The 10070-nt window shown below is 41.9% G+C and overlaps 1 protein-coding gene across 1 annotated transcript; it reads left to right on the top strand.

Annotated features, from left to right (window-relative positions):
• Positions 1–331: 331 nt before the first annotated feature.
• IL22RA1 (interleukin 22 receptor subunit alpha 1) lies at positions 332–7970 on the top strand. The gene is made up of 7 exons (XM_075048722.1): positions 332–561; positions 2760–2892; positions 3620–3801; positions 5037–5221; positions 5697–5832; positions 6083–6204; positions 6825–7970. Exons 1-7 carry the CDS (start codon positions 519–521, stop codon positions 7851–7853), a joined length of 1830 nt encoding a protein of 609 aa, XP_074904823.1. The 5' UTR covers positions 332–518; the 3' UTR covers positions 7854–7970.
• The last annotated feature ends 2100 nt before the right edge of the window (positions 7971–10070 follow it).

Below are 10070 nucleotides of genomic sequence, written 5' to 3'. Positions count from 1 at the left end.
CCATTTTAAGAAAGTATTTGAAGGTATTTCTTAAGGAAATATGTGTCTTGCTTATAGCAGTTATAAAACCAACTAGGTGCACAGCACTAAGTTTTAATTTCTAGAGTTTTAACAAGTCAAAGTTACCCGACCAGAAAAGCAAGCCCCAAAACTAAGAAACCTCAGTGAGGGCTTTCAGGCAGGAAGCTCTTTATCAGCAAAATGGTATTTGGCGCTCTTTCAAAAGCTGAAGATTTTTCTAAGCCTCTGGCTTGTGCACCTTTGTACAGTTAGGTGTGCATACTCAGAAGGGGAGAGGTGCTCCTGTTGTCACTCTTACAGTCTCTCTTACACATGCGCACAGATCTTTAGCTGGTGATCTCAGATCCAAATGCATGCAGGATAGTAGCTCTGCAGTCTGTTACTGAGAAACAAATCCAACCTGGCCTCACAAACAAGAATTTAACTCTTGTGAAAGGTGATTCACCTGCACACAGGATCAACTGCCTGCTCTCTCAGCCCAGCTTGCATAGTTATTCATGAAGCAATTTCTGATTGTCTTGGCTGTATTTTCAGTGGTCGGTAAGTCCTGACTTCTCCTTTCCTGTTACTGATCGTGGTTGTTTCTGTTTGATCCTGTAGTATGGGAGGTAGTTCAATCATGTTTCCTGAAATAAGACCTAGAGAATGAGCTGTTTTCTGAGATTGTTCAAAAGCGCTCTTCTGTGTTGCTCTCTCCTTTTAATATTTTCAAAATACAGTCCGTGTGCTCAGTGCTTTAAGGATTACTAGGAAGAAAAGATTCCTTCACTTCAAAGCGTTTGCCACTGATGTGTTACAACCCAATTCCTACAGAAGTAAAGGATATTCACTGACTTCAGGGGGCTTTGGATCAGTCCCCCTGTGTCTTAAGTGGAGACACAAATGAATACAAGAACAGCCCTGATTTAATACAAACAAATAATGTACCCCTACAAGCCATTTAATCCTAGTCCAGATGTAGCAAACTCACTCCTGGGTGAATCAAGGATAAACTTGCTATGTTTTCAAATGGCAGCTTTTCAGCAAGCAACCTGATCATTCATCTGCTCTTGTGCCTGTGATCTTATACTATAGGGAAGGTGCCTTCAGAAACTTCTAAAACAGAGGGACTTTCACGCTGTGAAATATCCTGGGTTTTCCCTGCCCGCACTTGACTGTGCTTGTGTTAAGCTGCTTTGCATAACTGTGTTTTAGTAAGGATAAATGTGGGAAGACGGAGGTTTCCTACTTCCGATATGATCAGGGTATTAGTGACTCAGTTTTCATGCTGCTCAGACAGGGAAACCCACCCACTGTATACCAACTGCTGCATTTTAGCCTGGCCAGGAAGATTGTGCTGAGTCTTGCATGAGCACAGGCAAGTGCTGAAATGCAGATGAGGTCAGGACAATATTGGGCTAGAATGCAATCCATTTCTGCGTTGCTTTCCTGCCCAAATGCCATACACAACAAGACTGAGAACTGGATCTATGCCTTTCTGCCTATTTCTCCTCCTATACAGCAGGCTAGTTTAAACTGCTGACACTCAGTTCTCCTTCATGGAGGAAGCTGGAGGTAAAGCTTGGAGCGAGGATCCAGGAACTGGTGTGGTTTAGTCCCTGCTCTACCATAACTGCTCAATGTGATCTTGTCCAAATCACCCCCATTCTGGTCCTCAGTTTTCCCATCTGTAAAATGGTGCTACTTTTACTTGCTTATCACACCATTTTTTCAGGGGGGGGACTCACTGATTTTGAGTGTCCATTTACCAGCACCATAATGGGACTGTTCATTTTCAGCAAGTGCAGGCTGAAGCCCATGCATGTTCAAGGTGTTTATCAATACTACAAACCAAGAGTTGAGTAATATATAAATTATCTATCTTTGAGGATGTGTCTATAATTTGAATTTACAGAGCTTATAAATTCTGAAGGTTACTCTGCAAGTTAGAAGGTCTTGTGAATGAGCCTTGAGAAAATTTTGCACTGTGTATTCTCATGACAGGAGAAAGCCAAAGGTCCCTATGACACTCTTCTGCAGTGCTTGCTCAGAGCCAGTTTGCTGCAGGTGGATCACGGTGATATTCTGCTCTACAGAGGCAGCTCAGACCAGGGGCATGTTTGTCAGGGGCAAGTAACATTTCTGTTTATCAAAGCCAGAATCCATGCTCTATGGGGAAGAGGCACAGGGCTCAGAAAGCAGAGAGCTGAGTGAGTTGTTTGCCTTCACCCTGGCACACCCAGATCAGAGTCCAGGCATCAGGTCCTTGTGTGTCTCTCTGTACAGGCAGTCTCCGTCCAATAAAACATGGACTATGAAAGGTTAATGGCAGTAACATCTTCAATGATGTGAAACTGATCTCAGCATATTAATTCCTTGAGTATGGGCAGAAGCAGAGACATTCATGGACATGAATCTAGCCTTGGTCTTCCAGCCATTTAACTGCTTTAAAAGAAACCTGATAAGGAACTCAAGGATTCTCTTTCCGACTCTCGAGTTTTTGAGGCCTTTCTGTAAAAATTCTTGACTTACATTTCTTTGGGACGAGTGAATAATCTGCAAGGCATATACGGTGATGCTTGCACGGTTTGAATTCCTGTTCTGTTCAAACTTCTGCTTTGCAGCCCATCTCTAGCAAACTGAAGTGGCATGCCTGATATTTCTGTTTAGTGAAAGGCTGAGCAACATTGGACCCATATTCACCTGACGGCTGAGCTTGCAGAATATGCATTTTAATACTAGTTTCTTTACTCCCCTAGGCATTGTGACTACAGAGGAGTCATCATGTCTGAAACATGTAGCATTTTCTTCTACAAACTTTGAGAACATCCTGACATGGGAAACTGAAGCAGATATTCCCCCTGGCACTTTATTTGATGTCGAATATAAACAGTATGTGAAGTTTGCTTCTTTTTGGAGTTCTGTTGTTCTTAGGGCCAGTGTTCTCAGTGAGAGAAGAGCCAAGAAAGAAAAGTAGATTTTGCTGTTTCTGCTGCTTGTTTTACTGTTACAGAAATGGTTCTGCTTAGACAAGAACTCAATAAAGGACAGCGTTATTTAAAGTGGAGATGGTTCTAAGTTAAGCAAATATTTTTACATTTTGGCTTGCCAGCTTTACTCCATTGCTGAGCTACTCTTAGCCTTCAGCAACTTCCTTCTCTCTATTCTGTAGTTTCCTCACCTGTAAATACAGGTAATAGCAATTGTCTTCCTCTGGTTCAGTCACTAGAGCTAAGAGAAATCAGACCAGTGCTACACAATAGCTTTGTTGCCTTTGGGTAAGTCTGCAAACTCTGCAGTAAACTTGCATGCAACCATTCAGTGTCAGAGCTGGGCAAAGAATCCCGGAGTCACTGACTTGCAGGACACTCCTGTGTGTACCTTGAAATAAACTGCACTTCCTCAAGGCAATATCCATGCAGAAACCGTCAATGGGAATGGATTAAGGGCTGTAGTCCAGGGGAAGTTTCTCTGCCATTCCTTTCCCCACCACTTGCTAATTGCAATAACGAATTTAAAATCTACTAAGAGTTTGCAAAACGGCCTGTTTGGATCATTCTGGGAAGGGTTGTATTGCATCTGTTCTACCAAACAAACTAAAAGCTTTTTTTGTCCTAAGGTATGGAGAAGAATTCTGGCTTAACAAGAGTGAGTGCCGGAGTATCACACAGCCTTTCTGCAATCTCACTCGTGAAACAGAAAACTTCTCGGAGCTTTACTACGGCAGGGTGAGAGCCACTGGCCAGAACTACTGCTCCTCCGACTGGGTGCTCTCAGAAAGATTTGAACCCAGAAAAGAGAGTATGTACCGCTGCTGAAATCTATTAAATATTGGCTGATAGGGATTTATTCCATATCTTGCTGGTATTTAGGACAGCATTTCCTCTAATTTCAGTATTGCAAGACTCTGTGCTTGATAGGAAGGGAGTGAAGGGCTGAAGAAGGCTTGTTATTGGGCAAAAAGGCAAATGAACAACTGGGCAGGGCCTTCCCTGAGGTCCGACACCAAAGTGGGATTAGAGGAGAAAAGGAAAAGCCAGATGTCCTTGAAAGAAGAACTGCTATTAAGGCTGACGAAAGGCAGAAGGAAACTAGTAAGAGACATGGTGGGCAACCTGAGGACAGCCAGTAATACAGTCACATAAGCTATGAAATGTGAACTCCTGAAAATCAGGATAAGCAGCCAGACCAATGGATGCTTAATGTTCCCAACCCCTAAGTGAGCTCTACTGCAGACATACAACACAGCCTTTTAGGAGCCTTATTGGCTCTATGACTAAAATTTTCCCACTGTATATTTGTCAAGAATAATTCGAGGTGGCATTAGCAGTCAATGATTATCAAGAGCCTTCAGATCTCTGCACAAAATAAGCTATTAAAGAGCCATAGGTTGCTTTGACCATTAAAAATTCACTTTTCATTGCAGCATAGGCATTAGCACCCACAGTGAGGTGATCCCATCCCCCAGAGCCATTCTTTTCAGTTTGATGTTTTCAAGCTACATGGCCTTGGAGGAATACTGAATGCTGCTTTTAAATACGGTGTTATAGATTGGGTTAAACCTCTGTTTAAATGTTCAGTGTAGCACATGCCTTTCACTCAAGATAAATGTAGATACAAAAGAGCTGAACTACTCAACACAAAATCTGATGTAGGATGGGAATAGGAATTTAGATAGCAGTGCCCTGTGGTGGGATTTCACACTCATCACACACGCATGAAGGATGATGTCCCTTTGCAGGACAGGGAAGCAACATGGAAGCAGTGAGAACATGGTTCTAAGGAAAAGCTTGGGGCAAGAATTTCTAGGGACAAACACTGGCTAAAGGTGGCAGGACCCCAAGGGAAGACAGTATATCCAGTTGCCTGATTTTTCCTATGCTCAGTGAAATACAGCTCAAATACCTTTTTGTATATAAACAGAAGAAATAATTTACAGTGAGTCTGGGTTGTGTGTATAAGATGTATATAAGATGATCTGATAATGTATCAGCTTTAATCTTAACAGCTGACACTGCCTGTTCTATCTTTTCTAGCTATTATTGGAGCACCAGAAGTGGAGTATATTCCTTATGTAAGGTCCATAAAGTTTCTTATACGGCCTCCCTATACTCCACTGAGAGGTGAGGATGACCGCGAGCTAACCGTAGAGGACATTTATAGCAAATTCGGTGCTGTTGATTATCACTTAACAATATTCAACCAACGGACACACCAAAAGGTAAAGCACAACCTCAGGCCACTAGCGCACTGACTTTTGTGAATCACATTTCACATACGGTGGAGAAGGACCTTGGAGTTTATACATGATGGATGAGATTTCTGATGTACAAGGGAAAGTCTCAGACCCTTTGACTCTCAGTAGACATGAGGAACTTTACACATTCCTCTAAAATGCTGGAAAAGAAACTGGAGTTTCCAAGGGTACTGTATAAGTAGCAAAAAGTAAAACCACTGGTGACTAAAAAGAGAACGACTTAATTAGTTCAAATCTTAAGGAACTGAAATGCAAAAATTAAATACAGTAACAGTAGAAAGCAAATTATATATTTAGAATTCCATATATACAGAATTATTATAGTCCTATAACACCTTATTGGTAAATAAAATTTTATGCTGAATTTTGCAATCTGATTTGAAGAAAATGTATGCATTTTATCTTTCTAAAATACGGAATTTGCCTTTATTTTAAATAGTGGACAATGAGTGAGCACAACAAAGAATTTGAAGTTTCCAACTTGGACCCAGACACTGACTATAACGGAACAGTATATATATCTCTCCTCCAGAGAAGCAGCAAATCTCAAGTATTTTGGGTTAAAACACTAGCAGGTGAGGCTGTTAACTCTGCTAATTTAAAAGTCCAGCTAGGATATTGGATATACACAAAAGAGACCAATTTTCAGCTGGTATAAAATAACATAGCCTTGCTAAAGACATTGAAGCAACACTGACTTTCCTAATTTAAAAATCTAGTCCTATGGGACTAGACCTATAACATCATTTAGCTAATCTCATGCAGTTTTTCTAATCCAACTCTCTGAAGCTACATTTTCCACTTGTTCTCTTCCCTACTAACCAGACAGCACATGGCTTCTCTACTGCTTCGTGGCACTTGCATTCTGTGCCGGACTGGTGTTTGCTACAATTAGTTATGTGATCTACAAATATGTCACACAACGTAGTGCACAGCCTATGTCTTTGGTAAGTGTTCTTTAGCCATTGCAGCAAACCTTTAAAATTCTCAGGACTATGTACATGCACTTAAATAGTGTTGCTAATTGGGGAGGATGAATGACTAGACAAGAGCATTGTTTAGGCAATCACTGCAGACTACTGGTAGTTAAAAGACGGGTGCTCCGAACTTCCCCCAATCTGGGCCCCTTTAAAGGAGGTATCAGATTAGGCAGCTAAAATCTGAGGCGTCCTATATCACTAATTACTCTTGAAACCCTGGGCCTTCTTACCTATCCTTCATCTCCCATAGCAAGCATTGCTTCTGCATGCTAAATGAGTTTAAGGGCATCTATTTCCATGCTCCAGGACTTAGGCCAAATTCTGCAAAAATTAAAGCAGGATTTTTTCTTCCTCATATTTTAGGATTGCACAGTTGCCCTGATGCATAATGAGAGATGTCTGTATTCCTCTGAAGGGTCACTCCTCAGGAAAAAAAACAGAGTTCTTTTGTCAACAGGGCATATCCCTGGTGGTTATTGCTGGCTTTTACTGATATTTCTCCAAAGAAAATTTTAAAGAATCTAAAGCAAACCTTCCAAGCCACAGCTTCTTGTTAGTAACTCATGTTTGTTTATCTACTTCAACAGGACATCAGAGGGATTTCATCGTTCCAGCCTCTTACACTGACAGTGGAGCACATTATAAAGCCCATTAATTTATCCAAACCTTCACTTCGCATTCCTGAAGTGCAATTACCACAGAACAGCCAACATTTGGACAGAGCACTGGAGCGACCATGGTCTTTCTGTCCACCAGAAACTGCCTATCAGCAACAGGCAGATGTACCAACATTCCGGCTGCCCACTCAGCCACGCTGCTTGGCAAGCGCAGCTCCTACTGGTTACACTCCTCACATAGCTAAGCAAAGCATTCCTACTGCCACGTCCAGCAAAATTCTGCCCCTGATCTATGGGGTGTGTGTTGAAGGCACAGACCATGTTGACAAGAAGAATTTGCAGCCAAACCAAATGCTAAAGGAAGTTTCTCCAGATAGTTTTGTTGGTGAAAAGCTCATAACCCAGATGCTGGGCAAGAGCTGCGGCCATTCTAATTACAAAGAACAGAGGCCAGACTTGGCATTGTGGAACAGCAGTGACACAAGAGAGTCAGTTCTCTTACAGGAGAGCCCGGGGCAAACACAGCAACTGCTGTTGCAGATTGACAGGATGGAAACTAAAGTGCATGTATCCCAGCTGTCACTGTCTTTGCTGGAACAAAAAGGATGCTATAGACAACAGACAGCAGAACTGCCACTGTTAGTGTCTCCAGTGAAAGTTGACACAGACTGTGTTCCAGAGGATGAATCTCTGTCGTCTCTATCAGCAACCCTCCTTTTCTCAGTCAGTACTGGTAACAACTTCCCTGGAGAGAACAACACAGAGCAGTGGAAGTTGCCAGATTCATTCTCACATTCTGCAAATAAATTGCAGTTCCCAGAGACTCAAGAAACAGAGATGTTAACAGCGACAAAGGAGCTAAGCTGCACAAAACTGAATAATGTTGTGTCCCAAGACACTATCTTAGACCAGGACAATGGCACTCCTCTCACTATGCTGTTCAAAGATTTGGACTTAAAAGTACTATGGGATGAGGATGAAAACACAGAATTTTATTAGGATGATTTAATGATACTAAAATCCAGATTATGTTTGCTTGCATGAAATAGTAGCCTACCCTGCAATCAGTGCAATGCAAATAAACATAGCTAATCTTGGATGTATTAACATGGCACAGAGCTGTCAGACTGTTTCCACTATTGTTCTATTGTGGGGAAAGGTACCTTTACTGATATAATTACTTACTTTTTGCTACACTGCAATACTGTATCTTTGCACTTAAATAATAGGCCTTTATTTCTTGCATATTCTTCAAGTTTATTATGAATTGGACTACTTCAAAAGCTGAGTTAAGACTCAAGTTCAAATTGCAGATTCAGTTTACTGCAAATTTAGCAAAATTCACAACAGAAACTGCATTTGCTCTTTACCAACACCAAAGATCCAGGTCCAAGGTACATCCACCCTTTGAAGAAATTCAGTAGCAGATGTATGCAAACCTGAAAGACTTAAAAGTATCATGGTACAGTAAAAGAATTAAATATATATTGGTGTTCTACCCTTGGATATATGATTCGTGCAAAACAATAGGCTACTTCCATGAAATGGACTTTGCCTTTAAAGCAGTCACTGAAACTATGGTGATAGCTCCTGATGCAGCAGTTCTGTGAAACTACATGTCCCCTATCCTGCTGTGCCCTTTAATGTTTATAGAAAGATAAAGCCTTTTTCATCTCTGCAACAGATTAATGCAGTCTTGGCCCAGTTCTGACATATTTCTCAGCTGCTGCTCATTTCTTTCTCTGAAATAGTCACACATTCTCTTCTCCCCTTGAAATCCCCAGGGACGAAGCAGCTAAGATCACATTCCACGTAGGCAGGAATGTGAGGATTTACACTAATCTCAGTTCAACCCTCAATCTCAATATAAACTATTCTCAATTCATGCACTCAGTAATCTATGACAGAGACTACAAAGGTGTTGAGCTGCTTCCTTCCAAGCTTCACTGACGCTGTCGATGAGGAATAGAGAGGAGTCAAGGATTGCAGAGCCCTCCTCTGCTTCTGTTACCAGCACACCCACCTCCAGGGCTGGAATGAACCAAAACCAATGTAAAGTGAGAGCCAAATTCCTTTAGCACTGCACCTTTACCAAAAGCAAGCTAAATGGTATTTATTCAGGCGACAGAAGAGGCAATTATTTTTCATTAAGAGGAAAGCATAGTTTAGCCTCTTGATTTCCACTGGTGTGGTGAAATAGTGTGAGTGTCTGATGATGTCAGTTTTAGAGGAGAACTGAAACCATTTATAGGAATAACCAAGGCTTTGAACAGTATAGGGAAGTACTCACTTGAATAGCACTGCCAGACAAAGGCTGACCAGAAGCAAAACTCAGCTGTTCTCACCATGAGCACACTTTGGTGTTTTCTCAGTCCAGGGAAGCTGAGGCTAAAGGCTAAATTCCACTTGCTTTGGTGTGATTTTGCAAATAAACCATAGCCTTATGATGTAAAGAGGTTTGATGATTCAACCCAGGATTAAAGGAATAGTCTTAGAAACTTTACAGGCAAAGGTTCAGCTCCTAACTCCAGCATCAATGAGGCCAAAAGGTCAAAATGCCAGATGTGGTGAAGAGGTGTCATGGCACAGGGTATGAAAGGTATGAATATGTGCGTGGTCTGGGCAGCAACCCAGAAGGACATTTCCATTGTGCTAGCTTTACTTCATACCATTCAGTATCAAAGGTTTTGTGGAATGTCGTTTGAGCTGTTTCATGTACTGTGTCCAAACTATACCATCAAAAACAATACACGCAGAAATGCTGCAGTTATAGGAGTCGCAGCAGCCCAGCTGTGTTGTTTCCAAGGAGTGAGAGACCCCAGGTGTAACATTCTGCCCCACTAACTCCCCCCCAGAGAGGCTGCATTTCAGCCAGTGATGCCAATTACCTTATTCAGAGTAGCCTGTGGGCTGCATATCTTGTGTCAACAACATTCCCAGTGATGCTACTCAGGGAATAATCAAATGCCACAATGTCAACATTTTGGCTCATGTTGTGAAACATAACCCTCAGCACAGGGTCGGTATGGGCAGTACAGTGCGGGCCTTAGGACACCATATGAAGATGCTGCTAAGAAATACAACATTTCCTATTTTAAAAAGCCTTTTCAAGTCCCTCTGCAGAACCCCTGCCACAGGGTCTGATCATGTCCAGCCCTTAATAAATGTATCATCTTGGTGCCCCAGGAGGAGAGATGGGAACCGAGGTGCAGAAAG

This window comes from Buteo buteo, chromosome 16, assembly GCF_964188355.1.
Source record: "Buteo buteo chromosome 16, bButBut1.hap1.1, whole genome shotgun sequence".
Classification (NCBI taxonomy): Eukaryota; Metazoa; Chordata; class Aves; order Accipitriformes; family Accipitridae; genus Buteo; species Buteo buteo.
The sequence above is the reverse complement of the archived record's forward strand: the minus strand, read 5'-3'. Positions and strand labels throughout refer to the sequence as shown.